The 23,972-nt window shown below is 42.2% G+C and overlaps 1 protein-coding gene across 2 annotated transcripts in view; it reads left to right on the top strand.

Moving 5' to 3' along the window:
• Positions 1-17,368, top strand: part of LOC122944312 (ubiquitin-conjugating enzyme E2 D2) — a 40,682-nt gene extending 23,314 nt beyond the window's left edge. Inside the window, exons 3-8 of one of the 2 annotated variants that reach the window (XM_044302506.1) lie at positions 412-443; positions 3,785-3,862; positions 12,100-12,205; positions 12,523-12,616; positions 13,641-13,690; positions 16,288-17,368. In XM_044302506.1, the coding sequence (XP_044158441.1) occupies positions 412-443; positions 3,785-3,862; positions 12,100-12,205; positions 12,523-12,616; positions 13,641-13,689 (359 nt within the window). In that variant the 3' untranslated portion in view covers position 13,690; positions 16,288-17,368. The remainder of the gene's footprint in view (positions 1-411; positions 444-3,784; positions 3,863-12,099; positions 12,206-12,522; positions 12,617-13,640; positions 13,691-16,287) is intronic. The other variant, XM_044302507.1, reaches the window with a different exon arrangement.
• The last annotated feature ends 6,604 nt before the right edge of the window (positions 17,369-23,972 follow it).

Genomic DNA, 23,972 nt, shown 5'->3' with positions numbered 1-23,972 from the left:
TTTTTGGAGAGACCAAACCTCCAAGTCGTAGCATTGAAAGCTTTCTTCCAACCTCTGAACAGCATGATTTTGGATGGGAAAATGAAATCCATTACTTTGTCCCGAGAGTCTGTCAGCAGAATGTCCTATGGCAGTTGCGTCAAACCTATGGCTCAGGTGCCAGAGGCGGCACTCTGTGGGCACCTGTGCCCTGGAAAGTCTAAGGTGTACCAATATGCCTTAGACTTTTCCTGAGGCAGGGTGCACTATGAACGGCACAGGCAGTGCACTGAATGTAGACAGGATATTATGGCTAGGTGATAAAGTATGGAGACTATTTTAATTTTCAACTTGGTGATTCCCTGATATGTAATAAGTGCAGCATTGGGTATTGTGATGAAATCATTTTTTTTTTTTTTTTTTCTCTTCCAGTGTTTCATTGGCAAGCCACAATTATGGGCCCTGTAAGTAAAAAACCATTAGATGTTGCAGTATTTGTCCAATTGTTTGGATGTGAAACTGTCACTTGTGTATCTGTTCTTGCGCCAAAGAAATTAATATTTCCCAGTCATTAACGCATGTAAACTTGGGTAAATTGTCATGTTAACAGAACAGTACGTGACCCCTATGGGCCTCATTTATCAACACAGCAAAACTGGTCTTGTTGCCACAGTATCCTAAGTGCAGCTGAATGGTTTGTGAATGTTAAGCCATGAATGAAAAGCTGTGATTTGCTGAGCGCTTACACATATGCATTTGGTTCTGACGTATTAAGGGTACTTTCACACTAGCGTTTTTCTTTTCCAGCATAGAGTTCCGTCCTAGGGGCTCAATACTGATAAAGAGCTGATCAGTTTTATCCTAATGCATTCTGAATGGAGAGCATTCCGTTCAGGATGTTTTCAGTTAAGTATTTTTGACTTTTCGGGACAGAATACTGCAGCATGCTGTAGTTTTATCTCTATCCAAAATTCTGGACCACTTTTTTTTTTTTTTGCCTTTGACATGCATCAATGCTGGATCCGGCCCCGGCAAAATGGATCTGGAGCATGTGCAGACCGCAAAAAATGTGAGAAATAAATGCCGGATCTATTTTTCCGGATGACACCGGAAAGACTTGATCCGTCTGACAAATGCATTGAAATCGCGGATCAGATCATGATCCGTCTGACAAATGCCATTAGTTTGCGAACATTTTGACGGATAACTGCCTGCCGGAATCCTGGCTGCGAGTGTGAAAGTAGCCTAACCTGTGCGGAAAAAGAAATCTGGCAGTTTTTTTTTTTTTTTTTTGCACACAGTGGACCAGGTTTACTAATTGGGAAGATGGTGTAAACTTAGGCTATGTAGACCTGCACCAAATTTATTGCAGGGGCCCAGGATGGAGGATAATAGACACTGTTCGAGCTTAGACACCTTAGAGCTACCCCTTCCCATGAAGCCCTGCCCGCTTCCTGCTATGCTCTACCCATTTGAAAACTTGTTGCCAAAAAGTGTAGGAACTCCAGATGAGCCAAATTGCACCAATTTTTTTTAGACAGTTTTTTGGTGCACATATTAGTAAATCTGGGCCAGTGTGCCTTACCACTGGCATTCTCTTTATGGCATTTTTACCTGCAGCGAAGGTGTCCTAGAAACGCCTAAACAAAAAACCCAAAAGCACAGAAAGCTGCGTCTGTGAAAAGAAGCGAGAGGCAAAAGAAGCCAGCTAATGAGCAATGCACCTTATGTGCTGTATACTTCCCGTAGTGTGGTGCAGCCTTAAAGATGGGGTCAGGTAATTGGAACTTATCCCCAACTGTTAGATCAGAGGGGGTCCTACCAGTGGGACCTCCACTGGTCAGGGGAACGTGGCCCGCATACCCAGCAGCGCCCCCGTTATGAACAGAGTCGGGTCTAGCTCTGCTGAAGATAGTTGAGTACAGCACTAGGCCCTAAAGACCTGAATGGAGCAGGAGTGCACAGGATTCACATGCTGTTGCGTTCATTTCGGGGTTCCCAGTGGTAGGACACCCAAAAATCTAAGTTGATGTCAGATTACCGGATTACTCCTTAAAACGGTTTTGATAAACGATGTCCTAATTGTTCTGTTCTCAATATGGCAACTCCCGTGTAGGACTTTGAATATTGATTTTAGGGCTTGTTCACACTTCAGTGATTGTGACCCAAAACCAGGAGTGGAGCCTCCACAATGAGGTACAAGGGAAAACTGCCTGCCCCAGTTTTAGCCTACGATCACTGAAGTGTGAACTAGGCCTTATACATTTACATAACATTCATGGTGCTGCACCCTAAGCATCAAGTACAACTTAGGCTACTTTCACACTTGCGTTCAGAGCGGATCCGTCTGGGGTCTGCAGACGGATCTGCTCATATAATGCAGGCGATGGGATCCGTTCAGAACGGATCCGTCTGCATTATATTTAAAAAAATAATTCTAAGTGGGAAAGTAGCTTGGACGGATCCGTCCAGACTTTACATTGAAAGTCAATGGGGGACGGATCTGTTTGAAAATTGAGCCATATTTTGTCAACTTCAAACGGATCCATCCCCATTGACTTACATTGTAAGTCTGGACGGATCCGTTTGCCTCCGCATGGCCAGGCGGACACCCGAACGCTGCAAGCAGCGTTCAGGTGTCTGCCTGCGGAGCGGAGGCCAAATACTGCCAGACTGATGCATTCTGAGCGGATCCGCATCCTTTCAGAATGCATTAGGGCAGAACGGATCCGTTCGGGGCCGCTTGTGAGAGCCTTCAAACGGAACTCGCAAGCAGAGCCCCGAACGCTAATGTGAAAGTAGCCTCAGCTTGGAGGTTTTCTGTGATAAAAGAAATGATACAAGTGAACAGTGTGAAGGACCTGGAGCTCTTCATTCTGGGGTTTTAATGAAATCACTTTGAATTGTGAGAAACCATTTTCTTCTGGGTAGTTAAGTATGGCTGTAGCAGATCCCTTGCCGGTCCATCTGTCCCATGAAAGGTGGACTGAGGTACCCCTTCCTAGCAGTTTTTGAAAGAGTCAATTCCCCACCAATCTACCATATGTGCCGGGGGAGGGGTTGTTGGAATTTTATCAAGCCTTGCACTCCCAATTAATAAAAAATAAAAATTGGAAACCCGCTCCAGTAATGGGGTGGTGTGGAAAACCGGAGTCCAAGTTTAAAGATGCATCAGTTTCAGCAAACATACAATGTTTGGGAAAGTTGTGCACCAACAGACTCAAGCCAAACTAATATTGACTCATGATAAATCTCCCCCCAGGTATATAGACACTTGCAGTAACATATTCCTGCCCTGTGTTTGCCAAACTGTTCTATAGGTGCAGTACCATATACAGTATGTCGGGAGGTCCTCCCAGTGCGATGATCTCAAATAGTTTCTAAATCAAGCCTAAAACTTGTATTGCACCACATAAAGCTGAAGGGGCCCTGTCTGCCCTCTGGTTCCAGGCTGGTGACTGGCTGCAGCTGGATGTCACCACTGCAGCCACGTCAAGAAGTCACTGGCTGCTGAAGGTGTAAGGCAAGTAGTTTATCACAGCAGACTAGTATCATTTCTGTCATAAGAAAGTGGTGTGACTGATGCAGGGTTGGAGCAACACATTTCATGACAATAGTTGATATAATGAATTGCTGCATCTGGTCTGTAATACATAGGAGCATATTAAGTACCTGCAACTTTCTTGACACTATGCTGTTGGTTTGTTCTACAACTCTAAATTGAAATGACTTTTCACAGAATATTTCAAATATACATCCATTTATTTTTATTTTTTTAACTTTGCACTTATTACTTTTCTGACAGAATGACAGTCCATATCAAGGCGGTGTTTTTTTCTTGACGATCCATTTTCCAACAGACTACCCCTTCAAACCTCCCAAAGTAAGTGGTTGTGCTTGCCTTTTTTTTCCTCTTTATTTTACTTTTGTACCTGAAAAATTGGTGGTCCTACCTTTTTTAGTTTTTGGATCATGTTGTGGCTTTTACCCATTTCAGAATAATAGTTTTTTCCAGTGTTAGAGGTTCTCTGGGATTTGATGTTGATGAGCGATCAGTAGCGGATTCGAGGGTCTGACTCCTGGCACCCCACTGATCAGCTGCTCTGTCCACAGTGCAGTAGGTGGTGCTGGGTAAGGCTACTTTCTCACTTGCGGCAAAGGATTCAGGCAGAAGGTTCCGTCGCTGGAACGTATGCAAACTGGCATTTGTCAGACTGATCAGGATCCTGATCCATATGACAAATGCATTTAAATGCCGAATCTGACTCCAGTATCATCCGGAAAAATGGAACCAACAGTTGATTACTAATTTTTTTGCCACCTGAGCATGCGCAGACCGCAATACTAGATCCGTTTTGCCGAAACACTTGGGGCATTAATGCATTTCAATGTGGGGAAAAATGTCGGATCTGGGATATCTGCAAGTGTTCCGCAATTTTAGAATGAGCTAAAACAGCATGCTGCGCTATTATCTCCTTCATGAAAGGTCAAAAAGACTGAACGGATTGCTCTCCATTTAGAATGCATTAAGATAAATCTGATCAGTTCTCTTCCGGTATAGAGCCCCTAGGACGCAACTCAATGGCGGAAAAGAATAACGCTTGTGTGAAAGTACCCCTATGCAGCACTGCTTTTCATTTCTGGGATTTTAAGTGGGACAACCCCTTTAATTTTCATTTTTTCTTCTTCATGGTGTGACTAATAGGCAGCATGATCTAGTATATTCCACTTCAGTAATTCTTTATAACAGTGTTTTGTGCCTGTCATCATAACCTACTAGGTCTGACCAGTACATCTTCATTAGGCCTCTGGCTGCCAATGGAAGTAACCGCACCTCTCTAACCCTATAGACAGTATGGTCATGCCACATCTATGGGGTAATTTACTATCCTGCCTGTTTCCGCATGTTATAGCGCTGGGATAATTGGCTGGGCAGTTCTTACAGATGAAACACATTTACTGTAGTTTTTAAAAAGAAACCTGTAAAAAGCCCCCTCCGCACACAGGCAGATTTTCCTTCTGATGTAAGAAAATTCAGACGGCTCACTAATTGTAATCAGGGTCAGGTGCTCTGGTCTGATTTGAATCACCCTATTCAAAAACTGATAAATGGAAAGAGAAAACTACCGGCACTCTTACAATGGGAGTAATGAGGGGACTAGAATAAGGTGAACACTATTTAATAACATTTATAGCATACGATTCAATAAAATTGAATTGCATAGATGCATAAAATATCAAAATAAAATAAGGATGTACTGGATAGAATTATAAATCCAAGTAACTCTTAACTCTTGTCCTCCTGAGGTGGCTTTTGGTATGGTATGGCTCTTATTCAATCATACAAAGTTGAAAAAAAGCGCATGGGTAAAACCGCATTTTTTTGTTTGCCGTTTTCCCTTACTGCATAATGTCTTACTGATTATTTTGTATTAAGTTCGGAACATGAAATGTACCTAAACTCATAACATATAGAGTAAAATAGAGTTAAAATCGCTAAATGCAATCACAAAACATCACATTTTATGTGTATCTTGATATAGACCTCACATCTCTATCAAGATACACGTATACATATAAAGATATGTGATGTTTTGTGATTGTATTAGTGATTTTAACTATTTTACTGTTATGCGTTTTTAGGTACATTTCATGTTCTGAACTTATTAATACAAAATAATCAGTAAGACATACTATGCAGTTAGGGAAAACTGCAGACGAAAAAAAACGCATAAAAATCGCATTCATCCTTTTGAAGTGACATTTAAATGCATGAAAAATGCAATATGGAGACATAGGATTGAAAAATCCACTCCAGAGTTTCGATTTTACATTTTTACCTGAGGATATTGGGTATAAAAACAGGAGATTTACCATTGTGAGTGAACCCACTGAGGAAGTATTGATTACTTTGAAACTCGTCTGGAAAATCTGAGAAACATTCGCTCACAGAAGTCCTTGGAGCATGGCCATGCGATTTTTATATGAAAAATTAAATTATCAAAGTCAAGGACTTTCACATTTAAATGTCCTCTGTAAAGATCATGATATTTGGAGTATATAGCACAACAGCTGCGGACTGATACAACGTCCGGATTAACTCTATCGCAAAATTCAAACTTCCGAAAATTTGTAAAAAAAATAATAAAATCGTAACCGACAAACTACTTGGCGCACAGAGCACTTGCACGTGGCACGCCACAACAACAAGAGCAAGCTTGAAACTGAGTAACAATCTGATGCACTGCATCATATGTCGGAACACTACAGAGAGACTATACCTTAATACCACTCTATGCGCTATAATATAATCTCATGCGCTTTTACCATCATCCATGCGTTTTACCCATGCAGTTTTTCATCATTGTATGATTAAGAGCCATACCATACCGAAAGCCACCTCAGGAGGACAAGAGTTAAGAGTTACTTGGACTTATAATCCTATCCTGTACATCCTTATTTTGATTTATGTATCTATGCAATTTTATCGAATCGTATGCTAAAAATGTTGTTAAATAGTGTTGACCTTATTTTAGTTCCCTCATTACTCCCATTGTAAGTGTCGGTCGTTTTCTCTTTCCAGATTTTCCTTCAGTTTTTGTGATTCTACACCTAGCTTTAGCTTCAGTACTGCAACAGAAAACCTGAATGTGCACAAGCCAGGTAGGCGGCTTGTCATCTTGGCCCTGTACAGTCCTCATTATCTGTGTTTACAGGTTATTAAAATGATCCCAATCAAATGCTCTTGTGCAGGATTTCTACATACTATCACTGGGCCACAGAAGTGATAAGTGAGCCTAACACAGCTCCACCTTTTCCTGATGTAGGTTAATGCCATGACCGCGTGTTATTCAGTTGCATGTGTCATCCATTTACTATCTGAAGCTACCCAGTCTTTCTGGTTCTCCCCACACTGGTGCTTATGCTGCTGCCACACCCGAAACACCTGAAGCGGTTGTCTGATGAGGTATACTGTTTGGGCCGTACGGCATAGATGTGAGGTGACTAGTTACCGCTTATTTGGGTGATGGTTTTATAGCGCTGCAGTGAGAAGGATGCAAAGGTATTTGGGAACATGATAACCCATATGCCTAAATGCTCTTACTGCTAATCTAATGATGGAAGGCTCCGTCCACTGTGTAGTTTCTGGCACCAGTGTACTGCAACTCAGTGCCCATTGACTTGACTGGAAGCTGAACTACAGTACCCTGGTATACCCTGTGCAGTATTAATTCTCAGACAGCCATTTGATGACGAGCAGTGAATGCTACAGCTTTTCTGCATCTTTCTTTTATTTCCATTTAGACTTGCACTTGATTAGGCTACTTTCACACTCGCGTTTGGTGCGGCTCCGTCATGGATCTGCACAGACTGATCCGCAGAACGGATCAGTTTGTATTATCTTGAACAAAGCCATGGCGGATCAGTCTTGAACACCATTAAAAATCAATGGGGGAAGGATACGTTTTCGTGCCAGATTGTCATAGAAAACGTTTGGCTCAGTTTTGTCAAGCGGACACCGGAATGCTGCAAGCAGTGTTTTGGTGTCCACCTCCAGAGCGGAATAGAGACTGATCGGAGGTAAACTGATGCATTCTGAGCAGATCCTTTTCCATTCAGAATGCATTAGGGCAAAACTGATCCGTTTTTGGACAGTTTGTGAGAGCCCTGAACGGATCTAATAAACGGAAACCAAAACGCCAGTGTGAAAAGTGGCCTTACCAGAATTACCAGGACATAGAGCTTTTCAAACTTTTTTCTGAAATTCCTGGAAAAAAAAAGGGGTGTATAGCAGTGTTTTCCATTATTAAGCTATTTATTGTAATGTTCTACGCAGCCTGATTACTTGATTGTAAGAAAAAGCCCATCTACAGCAAATTTCTTATTACTAAATTATTGGCTATTTCTGATAGTCAGTGAAATAAAATGAAGTCCGAGTTAGAACTTAGAAACAAAAACCTTACCTAGAGCATACTGTGGAGTGGGACCCAGTCCTATCTAGAGAACAGGGTCCTGAAAGTGAAGGAGGGCACTGTGTTCTCCATTTCTCATCTCTCAGCTGTGTTCAGGACTCCCATAGGGGTGAATCGAGGGTGGCTGCTCCCTGTTCCTTCTCTCTGACATTGGCCTATCAATGTCCCTGATGGGAATACCCCTTTAAGGCTACTTTCACATTAGCGTTCGGGGCTCCGCTTGTGAGTTCAGTTTGAAGGCTCTCACAAGTGGCCCCGAACGGATCCGTCCAGCCCTAATGCATTCTGAGTGGATGCGGATCCGCTCAGAATGCATCAGTCTTGCACAGTCTGTCCTCCGCTCAGCAGGCAGACTCGGGTGTTCGTCTGGCCGTGCAGAGGCAAACGGATCCGTCGAGTTACAATGGAAGTCAATGGGGGCGGATCCGTTCGAAGGTGACACAATATGGTGCATTTTTCAAACTGATCCGCCCCCCATTGACTTTCAATGTAAAGTCTGGACGGATCCGTCTGAATACAAATTGTACTTAGACTTTTTTTTTTTGTAAAATATAATGCAAACGGTTCCGTCTGAACGGATACCATCGTTTGCATTATAGGAGCTGATCAGTCTGTACAAATACCAGACGGATCCGCTCCGAACGCAAGTGTGAAAGTAGCCTAACTTGTGGCAAAAATCTGGCCTGCACGTTTTTGAGGGTGAAAAAATGGGCCTCTAAAATTCAGTGGTTTCCTAAAAATTGTAAGTGAGACCACCCTAACAGTGCCTTTTGTATGCAGCATTTTAGTTTCTGTAGTTTTTAAGAATGTATTTATGAAAATGCAGCAATCTGAAGTTATACCAAACGCCTTCCCCAAGTGTGCAAAAACACTTGACACTAATGTATGTAGTGTTTGGGTGCTGGTTCCAACCATGTGACATACTTTCATCTTGGTGGTCCTGTGGGTGCAGTGAGTACCCCACTACCCTAAAATGAGTGTCAGGAGTGGGGCTGTAACACTCGGCTCTAAGGCCGTGTATTCTGTCCATCCATCTCCCGCTGACCGGCATACGCTGCTGTACAGAAGGGTTGTATTGTAGAAATGTGATCAGGTGTCTTGGCATTAATTCCCATAGTGTGACCTGAAAAAAAGCTGCCCCTGATGACAGGGTTACAGTGAAATGTGAGCTTTAGAGAAATGAGTGACAAGTGGAGACTGCAACTTGCTCTGTAGCTTTATAACCACTGAACCTAAAGTTGTCCACTAGGTGGCAGTATAATTACATACCGTATAATCCACTGTTAGTGTAACTGCCATTTCGCTACCAAAAATTAAATTCCTAACATGTTATGCTAAAGGGAAGATATTCATGAAGCTGCATTTTTCAGCTAATTTTACCTTTCCGATGTCTGTATTAAGCCCTTAGCAACCATATTACTGTGCCTGTATTTCAACTTCTTCCTAAAATGCCTTCTGCTGCACTTCCTGTGGTGATGTTTGCCCTTTCTTGAGGCCATCCTGTGTTTCCCTCACTTCCCATAAGCCCTTGCTCTACTCACATGCACTAGCACACATGCAGGGCCAATCAGAATGCAGACAACCTCCTCCACTACCTAAGTGTGTATCCTCACATACAGCTAATCAGAGACAAGCCCTGCATTACATTAAATCAGCATATTGTACCTGTGCTGCTTTCCCACTAATGCTTTTACTTTACTGACCCACCATCTACAGCATGATCCCTGTAATGTGAAGTAGGGCAATGGGAGGCAATGGACTCCAGTATATTTTTTTTTATTTTTTTTAAAAGATCCAGAGGGTCTGATCACTATACAGTGTATTGCAATAGTCATCTATTGCAATGCACTGCTACACTTACACTAAGGCTGATCAGACCCTCAGGGTCTTATCGGCCTTAGATACATGGCAGCTCGGACACCTTTTTAAATGCATGGCAGTCCGGGCACCTTTGTAAGGCATCAGGTTGCCATGACAACCACCGGACTGCTGCCATTGCACGATGCAAGAGGGAGCTCCCTCCCTCTCAACCCCATGGATGCCGCAGGCAGCTGCTGACAGTGGCATCTATGGGGTTAAACAGACGATCGGTGCCAGCACAGATTTTGCCTGTTGCTGCTGCAATCAATGCTAGCACAGGGGGAACTGGGGGCACTAAAAATCACTGGGGGCACAAATCATTAGGGGCACTGTGGCACACAGGGCGTCTTACCCGATTTCAGGCTGATGCACAAGTCATTGGCAATCACTGACTGCCTCAGGGTGTCTACTGCCACCAGGATATTTTAAGTGTTATTCACCTTAAAGTTGTTCCATTGAAAAAATACAACACATGAACAAGCCCTCAGTCAGCTACATTGACGGAAAAAAATTGTGATTTCTCTTTGAATGCCAGGATGAATAAATGCCTGATAATTAAACCCAAAATAGGCAGTGGTTAAAAACAAATCTGAACAGTTTGAAAAAAAAAATATATAGATGTATATCTCTATCATTATGTAGAAGGAAAATTATAAATGTATTTTTATTATGTTTTATATTGAAGACGCTTCCTTTCTATAAACTTGGTGTATTTGCTATACTGCAGTACAAGTGGATGCTATGTATTAGTTAATCGATAGGCTAATAGGGTCTATTCACACAGCAGCAACTTTTTCTGTGGTTTCATTTATCTGCTTGCCAAAATGTCCCTGTTCTGAGGAATGGAACTGACTTTTAGTGATAAACGTCTGCATATAAACGGTCAATGTGCTTATAAACTCCAAGGTTAATGCTACTGAAGCTGAGACATGAAAGTGCTTGAGATCATGTAGCTGGATTGACTACGCAGGAACAGATCTTAAATGGGTTGTGCAGCGGTTTATTTTGAGGACCTACTGGCTGTTTGAGGGGGTAGTGCTCTATGTGAACTCCGCTTCCTGGTGATTACACTACCCGTCGTCTCCTGCGGAGCAGTGGCGTAGTGTAATTACATGCACTCGCTCCATTCAAGTGCATGGAATGAGTACTTTTTCATTCTTAGAAAACGAGCAGTGTAATACAGAAAGCAGTCAGTGCTCCAGACTTAAAAAAAAAACAAAACAAAAAAAAAAAAACATCAAGGAGCCATTGGCTCATAACCTGACAAATTTTAAATACATATAATATAGCTGGGATGCTTAGGAGCATGGGGTTTTCTAAGCTACAGCCCACGCAGTTAAAGGGGTTGTACACCTTTCCATGACCTGTCAGACTAGCCAGATTCGGCTATGGCTGTGACCAGACTATCCGATACGGCAGAGGGTGGTTATGGCTGTGACCTGTAGGGATGGTCACCAGGTCCGTGAACACTCCTGGCGGAACGTCTCCTCCGCCCCACTGCCCGTATGGCACCCCATGGCAGTTATGATGCAGGCACCCAGGATTGTAAAGGGGTACTCCAACCTTGAACATAAAACTAGAAGATGCCATAAACATCCTACAGAGGCGGGTTCTGGAATCTCCAAAACAGGAGATGCCAAAGGAAAAGCAAATCCCCCGTCCCCCCTCCCCCTTCATTGACTGCTATGGGACCCCTGAAAATACAGTGCTGTCTATTCCCAGCGGTAACATAGCCCTGAGCGGAGACGCAGGACCCAGGAGCTCCCCATGTCAGCAGTGCACACCGGCACAGGCAGCTCTGCTGAATCAGTGGGAGGAGCTCTCCTCACCTACCAGACCGGCAAATTGTGATTTGCGCTTTAGACTCGGCAGCCAATGGCGACACGTGTAGGTGGGGCTGTCTCCCGATGCCGGAGTGTGCCAGTCTTTTTTTTTTTTTTTCTTTTTTTTTTCTTTTTTTTTTTTTTCCTTAGAGGCAGAGCAGAGGAGGGTCTAGGCGCTAATGGCGATAAGACTACAAAGTTGCCACCATTTCGCAATTCTACCATTTTGGTCGCCATCTGGAGCATTGGCAGTGCTCAATTGGAGCGCTGCTTCCTCTTCAAATAGCTGATTGGCGGAGCTACCAGGTGTAGGACCTTCGCTGATCAGATAATGACCTATCCTGACTATAGGTCATCAGTATAAAGCGCTGCACAATCCCTTTAACAGAATGCTTGTTAAAGTAAAATGAATTTAAGGCTTAAATGTTGTGCTGTATGTTATCCTTGCTTTTTTTTTTTTATAGGTTGCGTTTACAACGAGAATCTACCATCCAAATATTAACAGCAATGGCAGCATTTGTCTTGACATTCTCAGATCACAGTGGTCCCCAGCTTTAACTATTTCTAAGGGTGAGTCTATCCTTTAAGCTATAACCTTACAGGTATTAATGTTACATACAAGCTGGTAGCGCCAGAGCATTAAACATTACAGGCTGCAGTTAAAAATTCTCTCTAAATATTTAGAATAAATTTCATTTTTTTTCCCTAGAGGTTGAACCCCGCCATAATGATGTTTTGGCAGCATATAGCCTTCAATTGTATTCATAAGCTTTTTGATAACTTTTCACCACATTTCCCAAATAAAGACTATACTTTACATGTTGCTGATTCATACTGGTCGGCTTTAGTTGCTTTCACTAATTTATTGACTGTTTTTCACTTTTCAGTTCTTTTGTCAATTTGTTCACTGTTATGTGACCCCAACCCAGATGACCCTCTAGTGCCAGAGATTGCACGGATCTACAAAACAGATAGGGAAAAGTAAGTATGCTTTCCATGCTCAGTAGCTCCAGTAATGCTATCATTTCTGCCTTCAGCTATTTAAGCAAACCTGTCACTGTGCCAGCGAGGCAGAGCAGAATGATAGTTTCATGGGAAGGTTCTGTATAACTTTTCATTGGTACTACTGTGACTGCCATCATGGTGTGTACAGGAATACGAGGCTTGCAGTCACTGAACAGGGCCACCTCTATGAAATTTCCATAGTAGATTGGCATTTTCATGGTGACGGGTTCGCTGTTAAGTTTTATTTGGTAAGTCTTTCTTGAGCTCTTTGGTTCTAGGATGTATCCGTGCATTTGAAGCAGCTTGTTTCTTAAGGCTGTATTACATCAGCCAATAATCTCTAACAAGCGTTCGCATAAACGCTCGTTAGCGACTTCTTGTAGTGTAATACTGACTCCAATTGCCCAGTGAATGAGCAGTTCTGAGCATGCTTAAAAATCAGCCCTTGCCAGCTGTAGATCTTGCTGTCTAATAGCAATCCGCCACTAGACAGTGTGCGATGGCATATCTATCGCTCCTCGTGCTGCATGTAATAACGGCCTTCTCCGCTTGCAAGCGATTGCTGGTAGGGAACGCTGATCTGCCTGTCTAATACAGGCTTTAGCCTTATTTAACACGAGTGATATGGAATGAGTCTGGGTCTCTTCAGGGAAAAACTGATGGTTTAGTCTGTTTGGTGATTGGTCTGCGATTGCATTCAATGTTTTTAAAATGTTTTTTTTTGTGGATGCAATCAGATTTTGCTGCTTTTTTTTTCCCCACACGCGTGAAGCATAACACAACTTCTACCTAACCAGCAGTGGAAAATGCATTGCATTCAGACACCACCTGTTTTTCGCACAAGCTCCATTAGTTTTGTGGGGTTTTTCCTGAACGCAAACCTGATGCATGAAAAAACGATGCTCGTACGCATTGAAATGAATGGGTCAGGATTCAGTTCGCTTGTGTGAAAGGGGCCTTTAGTGGCTGCTTCCAAAAAGTTGTATCTTTAATTTATTAGGTACAATAGGCTAGCAAGAGAATGGACAGAGAAATACGCTATGTTGTAGGGTAAGAGTGCTTTACATATGGGTCTATGAAATGACTAGCTTTGGGTGCTGCATGGATTTCTGCTAAAGACTAATTTAGAGGTGATTGTGATGAATACCATTTTGTGCAAAAGTAATAGTAATAACACAAGTGCAAAAGTAATAACACAAAATTGCTATATAAATTTTGTATCTCCTTATTTTATCAACCTAATAAAACTGACAATTATGCCCCATAAAAGTTAAACACCATTGCAATTACTTTGCCATCTCGCCTCCAAATACCATACATACAGCATAAAACTTAACAGCTTATCCTCACGGCTATCTTGATGGAAAAGTGTATACATCCATGTCTTCTCAACCACCCCCCCACTGATGCCGGTGCACAGCCAGGAAGTTTTAGGGGTCTTGGTTTCATACTTTGTCTACAGTGATTGGGCCCATTTTGTTGCAAGGAATCTTGCCTAACAATAGTATGAAATACAATCCCAGAAGTAGTGCACACAGTGACACCAGGCATTTGACATTTTGTACCTCTGGTAGCCATGGCCATTTCCACACTGACTTGTTCAGATAAAACCTAAATTACAAAATAATAATAATAAAAAAAAACATAGTAACCTGCCATTCCTGTGTTTTCTGTACATGGACAATGTGGCAGGTGTCTAAGTGCTATTCAGCATTTTATACACACCACAACCTTCATGATATCGTTCGTCAGTGTAGTTTTATAAAAAATAAATACATTTTTAAATGCATTATTTTAATGGGTAAAAGTGTGGTCCCAGCTGAAAGGTATTTGGAAACACCTCCTAAAAATAAGTTCAATAGATATATGGTAGTTCATGCATATACTTGGTACTACATTTACATTGAAATTTTAAAGTAACCTATAAAATATAGTGGTTACACATCTTGCCAAGTGCACCCAGTAAATCTTTCATGATGCAGGCAGACTGATTGCAGTTGCCTTGTCGGGTCGTTTGTGGAAATGTCTGTATAATTTGTTTTAATTTTTATATATTTAAATTCCTGCTGGTACCACACTTCACTTAAAGGGGTTGTGCAGGCGATATGTGGAGGTGACCTATCCTCGGGATAGGTCATCAATATCTGATCTGTGGCAGTCCGATACTCCCACCAATCGGCTGTTTGAAGAGGAGGCAGCACTCCATTCAAGCGCTGCTTCCTCTTTATTACGCTGCACAAGTGAATGGAGCAAGAAAGTGAATGGAGCAAGTACATAGAGACGACTGGCAGTGTAATGAAGAGGAAGTAGCGTTCGCATGGCGTGCTGATTGGTGGTTGCCGGGTGTTGGATCCTCGCTGAGCAGAGTGATGACCTACGCTGCATGGCTCTTAAGCCCAAGTCCATGCCAAGCTTTAGCTGGTGTAGATTTGAGTTTCTGGCGCACACATTTTCTTTGTGTGGGCGTAAGATGCACCTAATTTATTAAGACTGGCATATGGGAACAACAGTCTTGACAAATCTCCCAGACTAAGGCCTCATGCACACGATCGTATTTTATCTTGCTGTCTGCAAAAAATACAGATGACTCTGGTGTGCACACGGAGTACCTTTTTTTTTTTTTTTTTTTTTTTTTCGGACCCATTGAAATGAATGTTTCTGTATGCATAACTAAACACTGAAAGAAAATACGTTCGTGTGCATGAGGCCTAACTATTCATATTTTGGTGCATAAAACTTCAGCTTTTCCCACAAAGAATGGAAATGTTAAAAAAAAAAAAAGTAACGCGCTTGGGGGAAAAAAAAATTGCTTGGTCATAAAGTTGAAAAACTGTCTGGTTGCAATATGTATATATTATACTGTGCAGTACAGACAGATGCTATGCTACAAAAACAAAACTTTTTCGGAACATACATCTTGCCATGTACAAAATACAACTTAGTACACAGGAGCACCTTCATTCAACTTTGTAGCAGTGATTATAAATTACAAAATTCAAATTTGAATCTAAAATATTTACTGTAGTATCAGCATTTTGAAGAGTTATTACAGAAGGTTTGAGGAGCTGATAAATGCCATGTTCACTGCTGTAAAAATCTTAGAACTGTGCCAACCAACTCTTACATGCAAATATTGGGCATTATGTAGGTAGATCTTTCACCCCCTATACAAACTGACTGCAAGATGGATGGTAAAAGTAGCTGGCATTAAAATCAGACGAGATAACCTCCTGTGAACTAAGAGGTTGTCCATAGTGGACTGTACGTGCTTTACCCACCTCCTAATTCTCGCTTGTATTTCTACACAGGCTTAGTGAGCAGAAGCCCTATGCATTTTATGCATGTCCGTTTATGGGCGTTGGGACACCCTAATATACTTTGTCAACATGTCTTGCGATGTACTGTATGCGTGTGCGCAGCGGTGCTAGTGTCGAGCATGATATAACTGGGGTTCTTTGGTGTTTTGAATATTCCATGGTTAAAATTATGTATTTTTGCATAATGAAACTACTTGCCCAGTTGGGTATAATTTACCAGCATGGATTTTAAGAATTCCCTTTAATAAATGTTTACTGCTCACCATCAAAATCAGAGCAGAACGTGATATATTTTACTGCATTTTATAACCCTTTTCTGTATCGTTTTAGGTACAACAGAATAGCCCGGGAATGGACTCAGAAGTATGCCATGTGATGCTACCTTCAAGTCTAAATACACCTGCATTATAGCTGGAATAAAATAAACTTTAAATTACTGTTTTCCCCTCCCTTTCAGACCTCATCTACTTACCCCCTCCTAATTTTTTTCTTTTATTTTGTGCTGCCTCCCTTCATGCACATGCTCATATGGGAAGACTTTAGCTCAGCATTGGACAGAAACTGCTCTAGACTGTCAAGTAGTTGCCAGAATTCAATTACCCAAGATCCTTAATCTTAACAAACTGAGCATGTGTTAAAACATGGCCGCCGTCTTCACTGTAACTTGGTTATGAGATAAACCCATCCCTCATTTCTTACTGAAGTGGTGAAGATTAGAGCCTTTTCTTTGGGGTAGGGAGGGGAAAGTGTCAGGCAAAATTAAATTTAAAAAAAAAAGTAAAATTTAAATCCTCTTGTCTTATTGTAGAGTTCAGCAATGTGGAGTTACTATGGATATTTTGGTCACAACCTCCAGACGTTAAAGACTTTTTTTTTTTTTTTTCCCTCCATTTACTTTATGCTCATAACTGATGTTTTGGGTGGAGAATTGGTGTTGAAATTTATATAGCCACAGAAGTTATGTATTTTATGCATGTCAATAAACATGACAGATTGAAATTGGAAGGTGAACCCCCCCCATTAAATAACAGATAGGATCAAAAGTTTTGTAATTTTTTTTTTTTCATTGATGTTTTTATTTTATTATTTTGTGGAGGCTGAGCTATTAGTTCATCTCTCTTCCAAAACACTGTTAATATAGCACTGAATAAAATGATTCAAGAGTCGATGGATGACTGATCAACTAATAGCTCCATTTTTTTTTTCTTCAATAAAGTTGCATAAACCAATGTGTTAGCTGCCTGAATTAATCATTGTGTTCAACCTTATTTTCTATGTAAATTCAAAAGATCTGTGTGTGTATATAAAGTTTGGATTTTGTTCTGTTTGACGTCAAATAGTGTAAAGAGCATAAACTTTTTTTTTTTTCTCTTCTCACTTATGTTCCTTTAAAGCTGTTTATGCACTTGTATCTCAAATGAGTCAATTATTGCCCATCCTTGGCACAAATTCCGGCGTTTTGTATCGGACTGGTCGTGGGGGGAGCGGGTGCCGGTTTAAAGTAACCTGGCTTAGCAGACTGAACTATATTATGGGCTAATAAAGTTTTCCCTAACTTGTGGAACACTGAGCTTCAGATAGCCATCGGTCCCCGTGTAGTGTGAGGTCCACGTGGGCGTATTCTACACGACCAAATCCTGCCTGTCTGTCTGTAGGCAATATGGGTCTCGTCGTGAAGCTTGTTTAAAAGTGATTTTTATTTTTTTCTCCTTTTATGTGAGATGTTAATTAGATTGAAAAGGTTTTTTTTTTTTTGCTCTGCTATTTACAAGATGCGTATTTTAGTGCAAACTTCAAGTTTAATCTCTAGGTGACTTATCATGAATGAATAAAAGCAGTACTGTAGTTTTTTCATTTCACAATAAAAAAAAAAAGCTGTCTGTGCCATTTAGTATTTCACTCTTTGTTACAAATGTCATCCATAGCTTTGTCTATGCTGCCAGGGCTTTCAGGCAATTTTGACAGGACAGAAAGCAGTCTGTTTGAGCAGTAAACTGGTACATTTTAGTGCCTGCACAATCGTTGGCCATCCCCTTTTCATTTTATATATATATATATATTTTTTTTTTGTGCCCTTAAGGTTTTCACAGAGAAAATCCTACCAGACAGTCTGTCTGTATTTGTTTAAATGGCTGCTACTGACTTGAGTGCATTCAGTGCTTTGTCACCTGTTTCCTCTCTTCCGTTTCAAATTAAGAATCCTTGATGGTTGTAAAAAAAAAAAAAAAAATTGCCCATTATGGCTGTTTCTTCTGTACTTCTGCTTACGTCATCTTTTTAGGCTACAATTATATTGCAACCTCCATCACTGGGTGTAAAAGGACAGTCTTCTGTGTCACAGCATTTAATTTAAATGGAGTCCTTCTGCTCCACATATAACACCGTGTAAGGTAGGTGCCTTGAATCAAAAACATACTTAAAAAATTTCTGGTTACAGTATAAGATTCTCACAATGGTTTTTAATTCAGGCACCTAACCCGTATGGCACTTTGATTATTTTCAGACTAACATTCACAGACTCCCTTTAAAGCAGGCATACTCAAAACTGCGGCCCTCCTGCTGATTCAAAACTACAACTCCCAGCATGCCTGAATAGCCTACAGCATGGCATTGAGAGTTGTAGTTTTACAACAGCTGGAAGGCCACAGGTTGAGGATACCTGCTTTAAAGAGGATCTGCCAGTGGTTGTTTTTTTTTTTTTTGCCTGTGTGAACAGTCTTGAATAGTGCGGTGTTTCGATACTGGTGACTAGTGTTGAGCGAAGCGAGCTTCGGATGCTATGTTCAAAACTTCGGAATAATACTGTATGGAGATTGGTCTCCGTACAGTATTAGAATGTATGGGCTTTGATAAACTGAAGTAATTGTGCTTTTTGCGGAAAACCACTTTAAAACTTGAAACTAAACCGAAGCAGAGTTTGGTTTAAAGTTTTTTTTAAAGTGGTTTTCCAATTTAAAAATCAACTAACAGTCACGCACAAGTTCTTGAAGAACCGGCTCATCGGAGCCCATACATTCTAATACTGTACAGAGACTAATCTCTGTACAGTATTCTGACGGTTTGAACAAAGCTTGCTTCGCTCAACACTACTGGTGATGTATCTCGTAGGCAGGGGTGCAACTCCTGATGCCCTGTCAGCCCTTTGAAGACGCAGCAGCACTTGTAAGCGTGGCTTCATTTTCAGAATTGCCTGTTTCTCGTCTTTTATGAGTGAAAGTAACAGGTCAGTTTTAATGTATAGGAAATTCTGTGAAAACCCCAATTTGATGTTAGTACCCCACTGTCAAAGCTTGAAGCTTTGCTGAAATTTGCAGTCCAAACTGCTGTGCACATACTAGGGGTGCACCGAAATTCCGGCAGCCGAAAATATCGGCCGAAAATGCACCTAATCCATTTCGGCCGATATTTGTACATATCGGCAGAAAATAGTGTGGATGGCACTGTTATGGGGTGGGTGGGGGTCTTTTAAAAGTATTTGGGCAAAAAGGCAGTTTCGGTTTCGGTCAAGGGGTATCCTGAATTTTCGGTTTCGGACCAGAATTTTCATTTCGGTTCACCCCTAGCACATACACTTCAGTACTGAGAATATATTTTAAGTGGAACTGTGGGTATTGACAGCGGGGAATCTGGAGACAGTCAAAAAATTAAAAAGTGATCTGGACTCCTTACCTGCAGTATTATCCATGCATTACTGCTCATGCACACGAATGTATTTTCTTTCAGGGTCACTTTTTTTTTTTGGGACCATACGCAGAACCATTCACTTTAATGGGTCTGCAAAAAAAAGAAGTTACTCTGTGCGTTCCTTTTTCCATATGTTTGTAATTTTGTTTCTATATGTCTTTCCTTTCTGCAAAAAAAAATAAAAAATGTCATTGTCTGCACTATGGACAAGGATAGTACTGATCTATTAGGTGCCAGCTGTTCCGTTCTGCAAAGTAAAGAATGCACACTGTCGGCCATATTTTTTGCGGACCACAAAATACATATGGTCGTCTGCATGAGCCCTAAGTCAAAGATCATGGTGACAGATTCCCCTTAAATATAAGTTGTAGCTGCAGTTCTGTCCTTAAAGGGAACCTGTCACCTCCAACAAACATCACAAGCCGGCAGCAGTACCTTACAGTAGCCAGCAGCGTGTTTGTAACTATCATTTTTCTTCCTGCAGGCAGATGAAGCAAAAGCTGCAAAAACGATCTGTAATCCCCTGCCGGCGCGCATCTCTAGTCAGGCTTGAAGTCATGGAGGTAATGGCCTCCTTGCTTCAAGTCACGGTAACAATGCCCCCTTCCCTCTTGCTGTGCCTGACAGCCGGTAGTTTGTCAGAGCCAGCTGATCTGTTGTGCATAAGTGCTGTCAATCACAGTGAAGGGGCAGGGAAGGGGGTGCGGTTACTGTGACTTGAAGCAAGGAGGCCGCTGCCTCCGTGGCTTCAAGCCTGACTAGAGAAGCGCATCGGGAAGGGGATTAAATGGTTTTTTACAGCTTTTGCTTCATCTGCCTGCAGGAAGAAAATGATGGTTACAAACAATGCTGATGGATGTTGGAGGTGACGGGTTGCCTTTAAAAGTCATGGAGATGTTTTTCTGCTGGTTAATACCAAATGGTGAAATTTAAAAATTATTTTTATTTACTGATTTTAGATTTTTGTTTCCTGAACAATACTGTATGTTGCCTGAGCATGTCTTAACAGTGTTCAGAGATGTGCTTTATATCAGCCCTATGGGCCATAGACACAATGGACAGGATCTCATAGACTTCTATGGGAGAGTTTTCTAGGCATGACCAGAACAGTGATGAGCTTTGGCCATCACATATGGCCGATGGTGGATCCATTGTTCTCTATCCAGAGGTGTTATCACTCTTTCTAACCCTGCCTACGATTAGCAGGTAACTGCGATGAAGTGATCTGTTCAGACCAGGAAGTTGAGCCTATTGGGCCTCATTCAGACGAGCATGTCTTGTGCTGGAATCGCGCTGTGTGAGAGCATGATTCCGTTATGGACACTGCATGTTTTTCAGGAGAGCACGGCATTATAATGTAAAATCCCTGCATGACCTTACTTCTACACAATCATTCTCATGCAGTAGACAGGTAACGCAGAGATGCACAGCATTATAAATCCGTATATGGCCATGCAGTGCCCATAACATGGAGTCGTTCACACTGATTTCTGCACAAGACACACTTGTTTGAACGAGCCCTAAGGCGTCATGACTAGTGAAAACTAGGTTTTTGTTTTTAAAGGGATTCTGTCACCAGGTTTCACCCCCTCCAGATAAAAATATGGTTATGTTCAGGGAGCTTTAACCATTCCTAATGTGGTCTTATAAATGTAATCTGTAGGCTCATTTTGCTAAAAATACGCTATTACTAACCTGTCAGTCATAAAAATAAGGTGCCCAAGGGGATGTAAATAGCTCCAAGCTGCCGCCCTCACCTGCTGCCGTTCGTGCCCTGCGCCACCTCATAATATTCTGTGACTCCTCCTGCTCTCTCTCTGTAACATGCTGTGAAAGCCGCCTGCTCGCTCTCTCTCCCTTCTCCCTCTAACATCGCAATGTTACAGCAGGAGGAGGAGGGAGGGAGAGCAGGAGGCTTTCACAGGATGTTAGAGGGAGAGCTGGAGGCGTCACAGAAGATTGAGGCGGCGCTGGGCACAAACGGCAGCAGGTGAGGGCGGCAGCTTGGAGCCATTTACATCCCCTTGGGCACCTTATTTTTATGACGGACAGGTTAGTAATAGCGTATTTTTAGCAAAATGAGCCTACAGATTACATTTATAAGACCACATTAGGAATGGTTAAAGCTCCCTGAACATAACCATATTTTTATCTGGAGGTGGTGAAACCTGGTGACAGAATACCTTTAAAGATATAGATGCAACATCACCAAATTCTCTTTAACCACCTCCGGACCGCCTAACGCAGATTCGCGTTCCGGAGGTGGCAGGCTGGTGCACAGTCACGCATATATGCGTCATCTCGCGAGACGTGAGATTTCCTGTGAACGCGCGCACACAGGCGCTCACAGGAACGGAAGGTAAGCGAGTGGATCTCCAGCATGCCAGCGGCGATCGTTCGCTGGCAGGCTGGAGAGCCGAATTTTTTAACCCCTAACAGGTATATTAGACGCTGTTTTCATAACAGCGTCTAATATACCTCCTACCTGGTCCTCTGGTGGTCCCTTTTGTTAGGATCGACCACCAGAGGACTCGGGTAGGTCAGTACAGTCGCACCAAACACCACACCACACTACACTACACCCCCCCCCCCCCGTCACTTATTAACCCCTTATAAACCCCCCGATCACCCATGATCACCTCCCTGTCATTGATCACCCCCCTGTAAGGCTCCATTCAGACGTCCGCATGATTTTTACGGATACATGGATCGGATCCGCAAAACACATGCGGACGTCTGAATGGAGCCTTACAGGGGGGTGATCACCCATATACACTCCCTGATCACCACCTGTCATTGATCACCCCCCCCCCGTAAGGCTCCATTCAGACGTCCGCATGATTTTTACGGATACATGGATCGGATCCGCAAAACAAATGCGGACGTCTGAATGGAGCCTTACAGGGGGTGATCAATGACAGGCGGGTGATCACCCATATACACTCCCTGATCACCCCGTCATTGATAACCCCCCCTGTAAGGCTCCATTCAGACGTCCGCATGTGTTTTGCGGATCCGATCCATGGATCCGTAAAAATTATACGGACGTCTGAATGGAGCCTTACCAGGGGGGTGATCAATGACACGGGGGTGATCCGGGAGTCTATATGGGTGATCACCCCCCCTGTCATTGATCACCCCCCCCCTGTAAGGCTCCATTCAGACATTTTTTTTTTGCGGAAATTTTTTTTTTGTTTTTTCTTACTAAGTCTCATATTCTACTAACTTGTGTCAAAAAATAAAATCTCCCATGAACTCACCATACCCCTCACGGAATCCAAATGCGTAAACATTTTTAGACATTTATATTCCAGACTTCTTCTCACGCTTTAGGGCCCCTAAAAAGCCAGGGCAGTATAAATACCCCACATGTGACCCCATTTTGGAAAGAAGACACCCCAAGGTATTCGCTGAGGGGCATATTGAGTCCATGAAAGATTGAAATTTTTGTCCTAAGTTAGCGGAAAGTGAGACTTTGTGAGAAAAAAACCCAAAAAATCAATTTCCGCTAACTTATGCAAAAAATTAAAAATTTCTAGGAACTCGCCAGGCCCCTCATTGAATACCTTGGGGTGTCTTCTTTCCAAAGTGGGGTCACATGTGGGGTATTTATACTGCCCTGGCTTTTTAGGGGCCCGAAAGTGTGAGAAGAAGTCTGGGATCCAAATGTCTAAAAATGCCCTCCTAAAAGGAATTTGGGCCCCTTTGCGCATCTAGGCTGCAAAAAAGTGTCACACATCTGGTATCGCCGTACTCAGGAGAAGTTGGGGAATGTGTTTTGGGGTGTCATTTTACATATACCCATGCTGGGTGAGAGAAATATCTTGGTCAAATGCCAACTTTGTATAAAAAAATAGGAAAAGTTGTCTTTTGCCAAGATATTTCTCTCACCCAGCATGGGTATATGTAAAATGGCACCCCAAAACACATTCCCCAACTTCTCCTGAGTACGGCGATACCACATGTGACACTTTTTTGCAGCCAAGGTGGGCAAAGGGGCACACATTCCAAAGTGCACCTTTCGGATTTCACCCGCCATTTTTTACAGATTTTGATTGCAAGGTACTTCTTACACATTTGGGCCCCTAAATTGCCAGGGCAGTATAACTACGCCACAAGTGACCCCATTTTGGAAAGAAGACACCCCAAGGTATTCCGTGAGGGGCACGGCGAGTTCCTAGAATTTTTTATTTTTTGTCACAAGTTAGCGGAAAATGATGATTTTTCTTTTTTTTCCTTTTTTCCTTACAAAGTCTCATATTCCACTAACTTGCGACAAAAAAAAAATAATTCTAGGAACTCGCCATGCCCCTCACAGAATACCTTGGGGT

The sequence above is a fragment of the Bufo gargarizans genome, chromosome 1 (genome assembly GCF_014858855.1).
Source record: "Bufo gargarizans isolate SCDJY-AF-19 chromosome 1, ASM1485885v1, whole genome shotgun sequence".
Lineage (NCBI taxonomy): Eukaryota > Metazoa > Chordata > Amphibia > Anura > Bufonidae > Bufo > Bufo gargarizans.
This window is presented reverse-complemented; position numbering and strand designations above follow the sequence as displayed.